The sequence below is a fragment of the Triticum urartu genome, chromosome 5 (genome assembly GCF_003073215.2).
Source record: "Triticum urartu cultivar G1812 chromosome 5, Tu2.1, whole genome shotgun sequence".
NCBI classification, from domain to species: domain Eukaryota; kingdom Viridiplantae; phylum Streptophyta; class Magnoliopsida; order Poales; family Poaceae; genus Triticum; species Triticum urartu.
In genome coordinates, this window is record NC_053026.1 from 602230946 (window position 1) to 602245383 (window position 14438).

General features: G+C 46.6%; 2 protein-coding genes across 3 annotated transcripts; both read right to left on the reverse strand.

The window, feature by feature from the left end:
• Positions 1-1707: 1707 nt before the first annotated feature.
• On the reverse strand, positions 1708-5125 carry LOC125511128 (U-box domain-containing protein 62-like). 2 transcript variants are annotated; one of them, XM_048676416.1, is made up of 9 exons: positions 4760-5125; positions 4268-4520; positions 3758-3839; positions 2835-2892; positions 2585-2667; positions 2390-2485; positions 2218-2288; positions 2005-2148; positions 1708-1932 (listed from the first exon to the last, which is right to left on the reverse strand). In XM_048676416.1, exons 1-8 carry the CDS (start codon positions 5019-5021, stop codon positions 2013-2015), a joined length of 1041 nt encoding a protein of 346 aa, XP_048532373.1. In that variant the 5' UTR covers positions 5022-5125; the 3' UTR covers positions 1708-1932; positions 2005-2012. The 2 variants fall into 2 exon arrangements, with proteins under 2 accessions (XP_048532373.1, XP_048532372.1); XM_048676415.1 differs by having other exon boundaries at positions 1708-2148; positions 4760-5124.
• A 498-nt stretch (positions 5126-5623) lies between these two features.
• On the reverse strand, positions 5624-9788 carry LOC125511127 (serine/threonine/tyrosine-protein kinase HT1). Its single transcript, XM_048676414.1, has 6 exons — positions 9002-9788; positions 8136-8268; positions 7816-8011; positions 7181-7305; positions 6780-6938; positions 5624-6212 (listed from the first exon to the last, which is right to left on the reverse strand). Exons 1-6 carry the CDS (start codon positions 9328-9330, stop codon positions 5898-5900), a joined length of 1257 nt encoding a protein of 418 aa, XP_048532371.1. The 5' UTR covers positions 9331-9788; the 3' UTR covers positions 5624-5897.
• Positions 9789-14438: the final 4650 nt, after the last annotated feature.

Below are 14438 nucleotides of genomic sequence, written 5' to 3' on the forward strand. Positions count from 1 at the left end.
CTCTCGCAAGGACAGAAGCTTCTGCAGCGGTGACTCATTGGGCTTTATTTACGAGAACCGTCTGACCCTGCCGTTTCGTGCACAGATTACATTGTCGGTGACCATCAAACCTTCACCAACGTTGCCCTTGAATTGGAAGAGGGTCATCCTGACTCCGGGCCCAGCGGCAGTGGATTAGGGTTGGTGTGTGCATTTTGGGGGCAAGGGTTTTGCGTCGACTCTAGATTGTGGCGGGAGCGGCGATCCACAATGTGGTGAAATGGCGTCTAGACGATGATAGCATCGTCGGGGGGGGGGGGGGGGGGGGGGGGGGGGGGGGGGGGGGGGGGGGGGGGGGGGGGGGGGGGGGGGGGGGCGGTGACCGACAACGAAGAAGACGGGGAGAAGGCGCTCGGCATGATCAAAAGAGGCGGGTCACGCGGGAGTACACATGTGCGCTCGAAAACTAAGCATGTCTAGACATACATGTGCGCTCAAAGTACATATGGGACTACCGCAAAAAAAGAGGCACACCGACAAGATTAAAAGAGGCATGCCACGCAGAACTATCGTGTGTGCCCTAAAACAACGTTGTGTCTTACCTACTTAAGAAAAAAGAACCATTTTATCATTAATGCTTGTTTAACCAAACTCCCGTGTATTTGGTGTGCCATCTTCTTGCACCATGCTTACTTCCCCCTTTGATGTTGTGTTTTCTTATCCACGGCCCTTTTGTGGCACCGGGAATTAGCGGTGTGTTGAACCGTGGCTAGTGAAGCTACGGTAGACCGGAACCAAACAAGGCATGGGTGACAAGCGAGGCATATAGGACCACCAAGAAAGAAAGAAAAAAGGAGGGGAAGACCTGCGGTGAAGAAGCCCAGGAGAAGGCACGCCGACAAGATCAAAAGAGGCCGGCCGCGTGGGAGTACCCACCCATGTGCGCCCTAAAGCAGTGAAGCATGTCTTAACAACATATGCGACAATTTTGTTGTTTTTCGGTAAATGGCGCTTTTATTAAGACGATATTGTTCTTATACTTAAAAATGAACCATTTTGTACTGAATGCTTGTTTCACCAAACTCCTCTGTCGTTGGTTGCCCTTTGGTGGCACCTTGATTGCTTCCCCATTTGGAACCCAAGTGTAAATGACGCTTTTATTGAGACGGTGTCGTTCTTAGAAAAGAACCATTCATGTTGAATGCTTGCTTCACCAAAACTCCTATGTATTGGTTGTGCCCTTCGATTTCGCCATGCTTGCTTCCTCCTTTGATGTTGTATTTCCTTATCTAGGCCCTTGCGGTGGCACCGAGAGCTAGCTAATTGTGCAGCGAATCACGGCCCAAAACTACGGTAGAAGGAATCGAACGAAGCATGGGTGACAAGCGAGGCATATAGGACCACCGCAAAAAAAAAAGCGAGGGGAGGACCGGCGGTGAAGAAGTCGGGGAGAAGGCACGCCGACAAGATCAAAAGAGGCACGCCGGGCGGGAGTACCCACCCACGTGTGCCCTAAAACAAAGCATACACGACAATGTTGTTGTTTCCCAATAAATGGTGCTTTTATCAAGACAATGTTGTTCTTACTTTTAAAAAGAAGAACCATTTATCCTGAATGCTTGTTTCACCAAACTTCTGGGATGGTGGTTGCCCTTTGGTGGCACCATGATTGCTTCCCTCCTGTGATGTTGTGTTTCCTGATTTATCACAGCAGCCTGGATAAGGGTGTACTGGAATGGTAGTATTCTACAAAGCCTCACATCACAAGGACACTGACTGACACCACATGGTACCTAGTTGCTGCCACAGAAAGAAAAAGGAAAGGGAGAGGAGCACCATAAAGATTGACACTGTGATTGGCTACCAAAAAAGGATAATGTTCCTCACTCTACTGTTTGCCTCCTCCTGGAAACAGCAAAAGATGGGGGCCTGGAGATCTGATTCTGCTCTGATCTAAAACACCATGATGCAGCTTCTCAGTACATATCAGCAACTGCTTGTACTCAGCATGATCTGCTTTTGTACCTTCCAAGTCACAACCAGCTTGCGTTCTGGGAACTGTTGGAGGCCACCGCAGGAGGCTCACCGCCGCCGCCGTCGACGAACTTCGCCAGCGAACGGTACTGCAGCTTCACGCTCTCCGCATTGTCCAAAGTCTTCACCACATACCTGCTCGACAACGGTACGTGTCACGCTTAGTTTCGAAAGATGATTGGGTGAACGAATAAAAGCTACTACCATCCATTCAAGCACTGTGCTGTCACCACCGCGACGCGCCCCACGAACCGCTCCGGGGTCCTCTTGTTTCCCTGATGGAAGTTTGTTCTGGTCATCATCGCGAATAGGAAAAGACTGGAGAAGAACAAAAGCGTATATGCTTGGCAGAGTAAAGAGAGATAGAGATACCTACCTTGATTATCACCCGGTCGAAGACAGCGAAAGGATACTGGACACCTTTGCCTCTTGAAAGCTCGGCTGGATTCGGGTCATCGTTGCCACATTTGTCCTCATTTCACAGAGAGAACAGATTTAAGAACACCATGTAACACACGCACATGTCCAAGTTCGGAACTGGAATAATATAAGCTGAAAAAAAAGTGCATACCTGTTCAATGCGATCTCTTCTTCTTTTCAGTGTTTTTGCCGACTCTTCCTCGCGTCTAAATGCCTGGACTGCAAGGCCAAGAGCTGAAAACATGGCCAGCAAAAAGGGAACCCTTAGAGATCTTGGTGAAAACAGGACAAGAAGGAAGCAAAGAAATCCGGTATATATGACATGCACCGATTTCTGTGAGATAGCTGAAAGTAAACTTCAAAAATCATGGCGAAATAGCCTGGCAATTTTAAGTCCATACCCAGGTTTGGCCGAATGGAGTCCTCGGTAATTGGCTGACCACATTTACCACAAGCTTTCTGCATAGCAGGACAAAAACAATTCTCTGTTACTTTCACATGCACTTGAAGCTTCATAAAATCCTTCTGTTAGTAGGGTTGCAATATCACGTTCACCACCTTCCAGGATTGTCTCAAATTAATGTTCTACCTAGAAAATCAAAGCTTGCCTAATGTGGTTACCCATGCTGACAGAGCAAATGGATAACTATGAAATACCTCTAGTTTCTGTTTGGACAACACAATCTATAAATGGAAAAAATAAATGCAGTTGGAGAACTTTATTTATGATAACTAAGAAATACCTCTAGTTTTATTATATTGAGTGCACATCTGTATATCTTTTCACCTAAAAGTAGTTGGGGAATGCGGAGGCCCTGACAGTAGAGTGCACTCCATTTATTCTAGAGCAGTAGGACATGTGTAATCGATGCTTTACCTTGAAAGCAAAGTATGCCTAATGTGGTTACCCAAGCTGAGAGCAAATGGATAACCACGAAACACTTCTAGTTTCACTTGGGACAACACAATACATAAATGGAAAAGATGCAGTTGGAGAGTTTCATTCTATTGAATACACATCCGCATATGTTTTCACCAAAAAATTGTTCGTGGATGAGGAGGCCCCGACAGTAGAGTGCAGTCCTATTATTTCAAGAACAGTAAGACATGTGTAAAGGAAAACACTGTGCTTCAAAAGCACATCAAGTCACTATGATTAGTATTTCAAAAAGAAGGAGCTATGATTAAAGGCAATCCTAACGCTAAAATGAAGAGATGTAGCAACAAGCAGGAGGATACAGGATATTTAACTGCAAACTACACTGTAACAAACTAAAGACAAAAGTTTGAAAAACTATCACATAGCAAGGATGCTTGGACAAACCATTCTGTAGATATGCTGCATCCCACTACTTCCATAAGAATGCCCACATGACAGAATCATCGCGTCGTCCATGAGAATACCTCTACAAATTCAGACACAGGAATATAAATGGATGAGATACTAGATTTTTTTCCCCAGATATCACGTTCATTATTACCGCTACCGGACATGAGAATACCTCTACAAATTCAGACACAGGAATATAAATGGATGAGATACTAGATTTTTTTTCCCCAGATATCATGTTCATTATTACCGCTATCGGACATGATATTTGGGTACGACGAATTCAGTGACATTTTGCATTTACATGAATTAGTGGGATAGTGCCAAAAGCCTACAAAGTGGGTAAAGCCGTAAAGGAACGCTTGAAAGCATGTACACTATCAATATTGGAAGCTTATATGCACTTATACAGTCAACAAAGAAGGCGAAATAGCTAACTAAATACTTCGGAAAACAAAATCTAAATTCTCAAGAGAATAACAGTCATTGGCATAAGCTACTCACGTCAACGGGTCGGACAGGTGCGCTCTGAGAAGGTCCCAGTAGCTAGACGCAGGGCCTCCCTCTCTTCTCCCAATCACCCCATACCCATCCTCCACCCTCATCTCCCTGGGAACAGAACCAGGCTCTTCGTCCCCTCGAGACGAAGCGCGGCCGGGCTGCTCGGTTCCACAGCTGTACAGCTGCCATTGCTGCCCTTCCTGGATTTGTCTCGCTCCATTCTCTCCATTCACCACAGGCCGCTGCCCGACTCCAGCTGTGTGAGCCAGCCAGCAAGCAACAGCGTCAGTGATCCCCTTCATTCAGATAAATCAGATGATACACACGCAAAAATCCTAAATGGAGATATTTCGCCGCTGGGAGGGAGATCATGTTGATATGGAGATATATCTTAGCTTCAGATTTCTCAAAAATTCAGCTCACCTCGTACTACCAGAAGCTGCATAGTAGTACTAGCGATTTACAGGAGCAAACCCTTGGGTTGGGTTGACTCACCTGGAGAGGAGTCGCGTCGCTGCAGCGAGCTGCGGGCCGCCAGCTCGGCATCCTGATCCTCCTCCTCATCGTCGTCGTCGTCGTCGTCATCTTCGTCGAACTCGTCCATGGAGGCGCCGCCGTCGGAGTCGCCGCCGGGAGGGTGGTGGTGCCGGAGGAAAGGGACGGCGTCGCGGGCCGCGCCGGGGAAGGGCGAGAGCGGCCCCCTCGACGAGGAGGAGAGCGCGCGGTTGGCAGACCCCGGGCCCGGAGGAGACGCCATGGCGGCCGCGGAGCGCTCGGCGGGGTGGGGAGGGGTGCGGCCGTGCGGGGGAAGGTTTGCTGACCGGGACTGCAGTGCGCTGTGTGCTGGTAGAGTGGTAGCATCACCTCACCTGTGCTAGTTTCGTTTTCAAAAATGCTGAAATAATTTCACACAGAATTTGTAAAAGACACTAGTGATTTGAAATAACTTGAGTTTGTACATCTTTGTATTGTATAAGGTTCAAAAATGCTTCAATTTTTTTTGAGAGTTTTTAACTAAATTTTGAGAGTTAGTGTCAAAAACGCTCTTATACTATGGTACGGAGGGAGTATTTCTTAGTCCACTGGGATTGACAATTCATGGACATATATTCGTTTATATCCAACAAATATCAACTACTGCAAAAATTACAGATTCTGAGTAACTTTCTGTTCAGGGAAGAAATTGTGAGTAACTTGGTCAACCTACAAATTGGTATATTTTTTGTCAAGTTTGAAAATCCCAACAATGTAATCATTAAAATGTTAGCTCAAGAGTCAGTGATCAGTAACCATCTCCGAGATCCATTGATCAATCCCTATCAAGTCTGTTTGGATCACAGGATTGGCAAAGGGCAAAACTGAAAACAAGAGGGGATTGGATTGAGCTCAATGGCAGCATACAAAAGTTTATGGTAGAGCAGCCGCCAGCTATACATCACATAGCTTGCACAAGTTGCATTTCATCCTTTTTCGTCCGTATCATCAAAACACAAAACAAGCAAACTAAACCCTAGGCTAAACAAGATCCCTCTTCTTGTATCATCATCCCCACCACTGTATCATCATTAACCTAGGCTAACACCTTTACAGCACCAAGGAAAAACGTCTCAGGGGCATGATCGGCGGGCGCGGATCATGCCTTCCCATTGCTGCCGCCCTTCTTCGAGGCAAACAGATGGCGGACGACCGAGAGCTTGCTTGTCGCGCGGGAAACGATGGAGGAGACCGAGGAGCTCTTGCTGCTCAGCGATGACGTTGTGTCTTCCGACTCCGTCGTGTCCTCGTCTTGCTCCGAAGGGGGTGGTGGAGGGATCATCGTGAGGAAAGCGTCCAGCATGCGGATGATCTGGCTGAAGCTGGGCCGCATCGCGGGGTCCTCGACCCAGCATGACTGCACAATGGACACGAGCTCCTGGGGGGTGTCCTCAGTGAAAGCTGGGCGTACTTGCTGCCATTGTGGACAAGAGAAAATATGGGTAAGATTAGAGGATTCCAATGAAAATAGTGTCAAAAAATGGGGTCATCAAAAAAAAAGTTTATGCTCAAACATCCCTTGAAAAGGTAAAATAAACTATGACCAGTTCGTTTGTTGGTGTTAACAAGCGTTTCTTAGAAATTAACAGTGTCAAAAGTTACAGTGGTGTGTTCATAGAGTTGAAACCATGCATATGCAATGGAGCAGGTACCTATACGCTCCCATGAAAGCATAATATACAGAACAAAGCCTTTTATTCGCACAAATGCATGGCCATTTTGTCTCAAAATTTTGTTATCATTGACTCTTCAGGTAGTCAAGCGATTTCTTTAGCCAAGACTTCAAAACATCGACAGTACTGTTACTTTAGCAGTAGTAACAGTCTTGTCCAGTAAAGAGACATTACTAATGGCCTGCCAGTATAGACATGTGAAACAGGAGAGCTGTAACTCATTGAGAATCACGGGATTTTATAATTGCTAGACAACATTCTAGCAAGTGGTATCATTCTGTAACAAAATGATAGTCTCATATACTTACTTTAAAAGCAGCAGCATATGCAGCTTGTAGATTCGACATGCCTTCGAATGGCATTTTATTGGTCAGCAACTCCCAGAGGACGATGCCAAAGCTGTACACATCCACTTTATTTGTGTAGTGCTTTTTTTCACCACGTTGAAGTGTGACAGTGCTGTATAACTGCAAAAGCATAAGACAACGAGTCAGGTTTTGGAATCACAGAGATCGGTGCTAGAGCATCTGATTTCTCTTTGTATAGAAGGTTCCGAAATCAGTGAACTCTAGAAAATACAGCCAGGAAATTATCAAGTGGGCATACAAAGAGAAGTATAATTTCAAGCATCAACTCTAGATTTTCTTCTGGCTTCAGTTCATAATTTATTAATGTTGACTAGCTAGTGCAGAAAAGAGTGATTTACAACCTCTGGGGCCATCCATCGGTATGTCCCAGTTTCAGCTGTCATCATTTCAGTCACAGTTTCCTCTCGTGCAAGTCCAAAATCAGTAAGCTTCAGCTTCTTACGGTTTGCAGTAAGCAACAGATTATCTGCGCACACAGAACATTTATTAGGACACTGTAAAAGCATTAACAGGGTGACAGAACAGCTTTGACAGAAAGGAACAAAACAACTACTGGAAGAACCTAGAAGGTAAAGCAAGTAAAAAAGAAGGGTAAGACTGAGAGGGCGAAAGAAACATATTGTGGCAGAAACATGAACGGGAATAAAGTGGATACCATGGATATGGAGACAGGAAAATTCAAGAATCAGATGCAGAAACATCTTACTGAAAATTTTAAATGATTAACTGGCCAAGATGCTTTTCTTTCAATGCACATGCTCTTGCCTTTGACACAGAAATATATGCCTGATACAATTTCTTAGCTTTGAACATTAAAGCATATATTGTGTACCCATGTTTTGGCATCTTCCAAAAAATCTTGGTAAATATGCCACCCGGTATTGGCTACACCAACATACAAGCAACTTACTGTGTACAATAAAGGAAAAAAAATGGAGATGCAACAGGAAAAGTAAAACAGTCCAAGCACACATACCAGGTTTCAGGTCTCTGTGTATTATTCCATTGGCATGTAAACATTCCATTGCACGAGCTATGTTGAGTGCATAGCCTAATGCAGTATGCATATCTAGTTGGCTGGGCCGGATGCTGTTCAAGTAATTTTTCAGCGACATCCCTGGTAGCAGCTCACTCACAATCACCATCAATGGTTCCTTGCAGGCTCCAATGAACTACAGAAGTGCAGAATTTTTTTGTGAGAAAAAGGTCACAAGAAAACTGATGGTTTCAGTTAGTTATATGGCTATGCAAAAATCGGATTAGGCACAGTAATGTGCCATTCAGGCAAGGATGTACCTTGACAAGATTATCATGTTTCACTTTACACATCATATTTACTTCTCGGATGAAACGATCTTCAAGTGTTACTTTTTCTTCGGGGGTACTGCCACTGTTGAGAACTTTTATGGCTACAATCTGATCACCATACCTATTTGAAAACAGACATACAAACTAGTTAATTACTGATGCAAGCCAGCAAGAGTAAGAGTATCCACATGGACAAAGCAAAACCACAACATATAGAATATAATTAAACAGCATAGGTTTCTCCTTGGGGGGACAAGAATGTCAGGCTGACAGCTCAACTTGTGAGAACATCAACAATTAACAGCAGAATGAAAATGGTTTTATTTGTTAATATACACCCGTGTTGTACACTGAAACATAAACAAATTTGAGAATGGACTCTTTGCAAGTACTAGAACAAGACGCAAACTAAAACAAATTTCAGAATCCTTGACCATAGCAGGAATAGCAGATATCTGCAACATGCTGGCATGGCTAAATTAAGCACAAAATATATCAGATTATTGGAGGTACTACTGCCGTCGGTTAAATGGGAAACCCTAAAGCGGCTCTCAAGCAAATTATGCAACTTTGCTGATTGCTGTGTAGGTATGTACACCTTGTACATTCAGGCACAGTTGGGGGTGAACAAATTAAAATCATACCAACTCTTACCCCCTACTCCGTTGATACATAACTCCTGGACTTTTTGCAATAGCACCCATTAGTTTGGATTGGACAGCTGCTAGTACTAAAGCTGAGGAACATAAATTCAAATCTGGCTGGGGCAGTTGATGCAAGTACTGCCGACCTTCGGCTGAAACATGTATGAAGCACTATGCACGGGTTATTGTCATAAAGGTTCATCCACTTACTTGCCCTTGTAGACCTTGCCGTGGGCGCCCTCCCCAATCTTGGATCCGACGAACAGCATCTTGGGATCGACCAGCAGCTTCCTGTCAATCCAGGACCCCGGCGGCGACGTGGCGTCGGAGCACCGCGCGGGCTCCACCGAGTCGTCGGCCGCGACCTTGCTCGGCCGCGACCGCCCGAACCCCTCGCTGCCGCCGCCGCTGCCGCCGTCCCTGCACCCGTCGCTGCCGCAGCTCATGGTGTCCGGCCGCACGCGATGCGACGCCGCCGCCGCGGAGGGGACGACCGTGTCGGGGTCGGCGAACTTGCAGCCGCAGGTCAGCCGATGCATTAACACGAGCACCCCGCGCGCGCGCCCCGACGACCGGGGCCCCGGCAGCTCGCGCGGCCCACGCTCATGGAAAAATCGGCGAGGCCTTCAGCCGCAACCCGAACCCGCGGCGGACAAGAGACCGCTCCAGAGCACCAATCGCCTCGGGAAGCCCCCGCTCGCGCCCCGAAAAATCAGGGGAAAACCTTGGATAACCGGAGGAAATCAATGGCCGATTCGTGCCCGAGAATCGAGCGGAAAAGCCGCAATTTTGAGCTCGAAAAGGGGGGAGGAATCCGCGGGGCTGCGGCGTGCCGCGTGGAGATGGCTATGGGCGGAGAGGAGGCGGAAACCCTAGGGCTGGAGAGACGCGGTCCGGGCGGAGGGGGTCGCTTCGGCGTGCGGCTGGGGGGTCGCCGTCGCGGCGGTGGTGGAGGGGGGAGGGAGGAAGGAAGGGGAGGGGAAGGTATCGTCGGGGTGAGCAGAGCCGCAGTGGGCAGAAACTTTATAGGCGCGGGGTATAAAGCAGCGAGGAAGTTGGTGGGCGAAATGCCATGCGTCCCCCCGTGTGTGTACCACGGGATGCGCCCGCCCCCATGCCCCCCAAAAATATCTCTCCCCTCTCTCACAAGGCCTCCACCATGGTCCTCCTATAGGCTCTCGTGCAGCCCCCACCATTGATCAAAAGATCTTCTTTTCCCCCGGGAATTGAGATCCAAATCTTCTTAGAATTGGTTTTGTTGTGTTGATTCTTGTGTGATGTGTTTGTCGAGTAATGGCGATGCATTTGTGTGTAGATCGGTCGGGATTCGCCGTTTGAGGTGTGTGATATGCTCGTTGAGTAATGGCGGTGCGGTTTATGCGTTTGCTTGTGTGATATGTATACGTTGAGTAACGGCGATGCATTTGTGCGTAGATCGGTCGAGTATTTGCTTACGCGATATGTATCTGTCGAGTAACTACGATGCATTTACACATAGACCAGTCGAAATCCACCATTTCACATGTGTGAGATATTCGTGAAGTAGTGGTGATTTATTTTACACATCTACTTATGTGATATGTGTTAGTTGAGTAATGGCGATGTAATTATATGCAGATCAATCCAAATCCACCTCCCGACGTGTGTGGTCTGTTCTTTGAATGCTGATGTATTTTATGTATTTGCTTATGTGATGTATTCTGTCGAGTAGCGATGATGCATTTACGTCATGATTGATCAAAGTTCACTACTTAACTTATGTGATATATTCGCCAATTAGTGGCGATGTATTTATATCTTGCTTTGTGTGATTTGTGTTTGCCCAGTAATAGCGATGCAATTCTATGTAGATCGATCAAAATTCACCACTTGATGTATGTGATATATTTTGCCGGGTAATGGCGGTGTGTGTATATCTTTTGCTTATGTGATACATATCCGTCGAGTAACTGCAATTTATTTATATATAGATCGATGAGAAATCGCCACTGCCCGAGGATATTAGTATGTGTGTCATTAATTGGTGCTAGCGCTATGTGTGTCTCCTCTTGGGGTCGGATACTGACGATGGATCTGTGGCTTGTGGCATGTGGTCATGTGGACACGACGAGACAACTATTATGGAAGCACTGTGTATTTTTCTGCAATGGTGATGACATCGGGTATGTTGTGTTTGTCAAGGGCTCGATAGTCGGCTACTACGTGTGTACTAGCCCCCCCCCCCCTCTTTCAGTACCGCACGACATGTAGCGGTTGTAGCGTGGCTGACCGGATGGAGACAATGATCGGTGGTGGGCAGCCCAGCTGCGTTCGACATGTTTGAAGGACACCTTGTATACTTCTCTACTCTCCGGCAAAGCTCGTCGTAGAAAATCATCGGTGTAGGGGGGCGTGTGGCCGTCTGATTAGGCCCTCTTTGGATTGCAACAAATTGTAGGTTTTCGATCCTTTAAAAAAATCTAAGGATAGCCTTTGGATCAAAGGAATGACGTCACGCAAATTCATATGAATTGGAATCCTATGCATCAACTCATGTAGGAATTTGAACATCCACTCAACCCTCCTTTCTAGACTCAATGGCGTAGGATTGAGGCCCTTCTTCGGTGTTTCATCTAAATGATTGTTCTTGCAGTTTTCATGTGCCTTGTAATCTTGTGTTATGCAGCGTCAACCCACCCTATGTCATGTGTGTTTTCTATTCTTGTGTTTGACAACCCCGGAATCAAAGAGGCATCTAGACGTTGGGCCGGCTTAGGGGGTGTTTGGTTGCAAGGGATTAGACTTTTTTTTAGTCTGAGAGACTAAAGAAAAAAGTCCCTCCAATAAAGTCTTTTTCTAGTCCCCTGTTTGATTACATAGAAACTAAAATGGACTTTTTTCAGTCTAGTCCATGTAAACAAACAGGGCCTTAGTATCTCGGAGACACTCATAGAGATAGGACGTGTGTATATGCATTCATAAGGGTGGGTCGTGTGTTTATGAGCATTTCTGATTGTACTCCTATTTATAATAATAAAAAAAATGATGCCGCGAGGGTTTTTATCGGGCGGTCGTCTCCGGTGGTGGTGAAGTGAAGGTGGAGTGTTGAGTAGTAGTAGGAGCGGGCGGGGGACACTTGGACGGTGGACGATTAGCCAAATCCGCTGGGCAGCAAATAAACTACTCAAAGTTTTTTATTTTATTTTTGCTGTGATTATCTACGGGGTGAGTGGGCGCATTTGACTGGACTGGATTGGGTGGTGGAGGGGAAGGCCCGGGGCGGGCCCAGGAGGACGTGGGGGCCGCGACTCGATCCATTTCGGTTCGTTTCAGCCTCGTGCTCCCCTGTGCGCCGGGCCCCGCGCTTCGCCCTCTCTCTCTCCTCTCCCGTGGCAGTTGGCGGACGAGCGAAAGAATATGCAGCGGCAGCGCGCTCACGCGGCGGCATCTATCCGCTCCACGGCATCGATCGCCTTCTTTATTCCTCCCCCGCCACCGCCCCGGCGCGTGTCGCTCGCGGCCGCGTCGCACGGCCTCACCTCCAAGCGCTGTCCCCTTCCTTCCGCCGCCGTCGTCGTCGCCGTGCGCGCCGGCCCGGCGAGTCCGTCCGAGCGTGGCCAGGCCGCCTCACTTGACCGCCCTGAAACCGTAGAGGGAGGACCCTCCCGCCCCCCTGGGGCCGGTGGCACCATGCTTCCTTCTCCATCGCCATCACCGGCCACGCCGGCCACCACAGCCTGTACTACTATGTACCGAGGTCCCGGAGGGAAATTCGCCGTACCGATGGATGCTGCGCAGACTCTACTATATCTTCTTCGCCGCCGACGAGGAACACGTGCCGCCGTGCGGGGGGGCATTGTAAAGATGTACGCGAGCAGGCAGTTGATGGCGTCGGTCGTCGCGCGCCGAGGTCGCCGGGAGAAGAAGAAAAAGGGAGCCTCCGGTGCGTGCCTCGCACGGCCAGCAGGGGGCGTCAGTTTTCGCGCCGGAGGGAGACGCGAGACGTTGACCCCTCGGCCCTTCTCTTTCTTCTCGTGCAAGGTCACGTCGCCGATGGTTAACTAGCCAACAACTCTGCTGCCTTGTCGATAGGCTCTACGGTGTCCCGGCGGTGAGGATTCAAGGAGTTTCCTTTTCTATAAACGTCGAGTAGAATATTAACATGGAGCCTTGTGTTGACAAAGTAAACACGCACATGGACTTCGACGTGCACATCCCTTCCCACTTGAAGAGTGAAAATGTAAACCTGCCCAAGGTCTGCTACTGATGCCTATGACATGTGGACCCAACAGATGGCTTATAATTTTACATATGCTTGCATGAATTTATCATCACATGAGTAGCGGAAATTCAATGAAATTCGTACTCTCTCAAATGGATGTATCTAGCACTAATTTGATACTAGATAGATCCATTTGAGGGACAGGCTTGGACAAGATTTTTCAGACGGAGGGAGTACGTAATAACTTGATGCACACAAGTTTTGGAGTAATTTTACCACGAGAGCATGGATCACATGAAATAATTTCCATGTATGTGCTGCTATTTCAATTTCTTTTTACATTCAATCAATACAGCAGAATCCCCCTTCCGTCTGAGAATCATCATGCCCGCAATCCTATTAAATCCTATCCTTAGATAACCTGAATGAATATACACATGTTAACAGGCCAATGGAGGGGCATGCACTGCAAGCGTCCTTGAAACATCTAGGAGGTGTAAACTTGAGAAAGATCAAATGAAGCACCGAACTAACGGTCCAACCGGTGAAATCTTGAACTGGTAGGGTCTCCGATTCGATCACCGTCAGTTTTTACGAAACTATGATCGGATGCCGAGTCTACAACCTCATATAAGATGAAAAAAGTTTGCTCCTGTAGAAATTAGTTTTAAGATTGAAAAGCACATAAAAGCACCTTGAGGTTTCTTGCTTTTATCCAAATCCTGGCATGTTCCTGGCAAAACGGAGGAGAGTCCACTTGAAGCGCCCATGAAATGTTTAGAGGGTGCAAACTTGGAAAAGATAAAGAAATTAATCAATAAGAAATCACATTTTCAAAACAAATTCTAAAAAATAAGTTCCTGCGGAAAGTGGTGAATGGTGGACATACTTCTCTCTTCAGGATCATGTCACATTCTTGCGAAGCATCTACGGTGTGGTATTACCTCTTTCCTACTTCTCCATGTTTTACATGAATTCTTTTCTTTCTTGAGAAACTCTTGCTCCTACATGCAACTTTGATTAACAATATTCTCAAAATGCATGAATGAAAAAAAAATGTAGAACGAGAGTGTTATGTCATCTTGAATCCCACATAAATAAAAAAGTACATGAATTTGGATGAAGGAGTGTTTGATAGAACATAAAAAACAAAAGAATTCTACGAAGAGGTTTGAGTGGATGGGAATTTTCCTTCAAATAGAGTGCAATTAACCCTATGGAAAAATATTTAAGGATTCCAATCATGTGAATCAAACTACCCACGTTGATTCTAAGGATCCAAAATCATCAAAAATCGTGTGAAATTCCTTTGAATCAAAGGAACCCTAAAAAAATTCTGAGGATTTTTTCCATTTTTCTAGAAACTTCCATTTCTATTTTCAATAGGGCGTAATCCCCCTTTTGACCGAGAATTAACATGCCCACTATCCTATTTAATCCCATCAT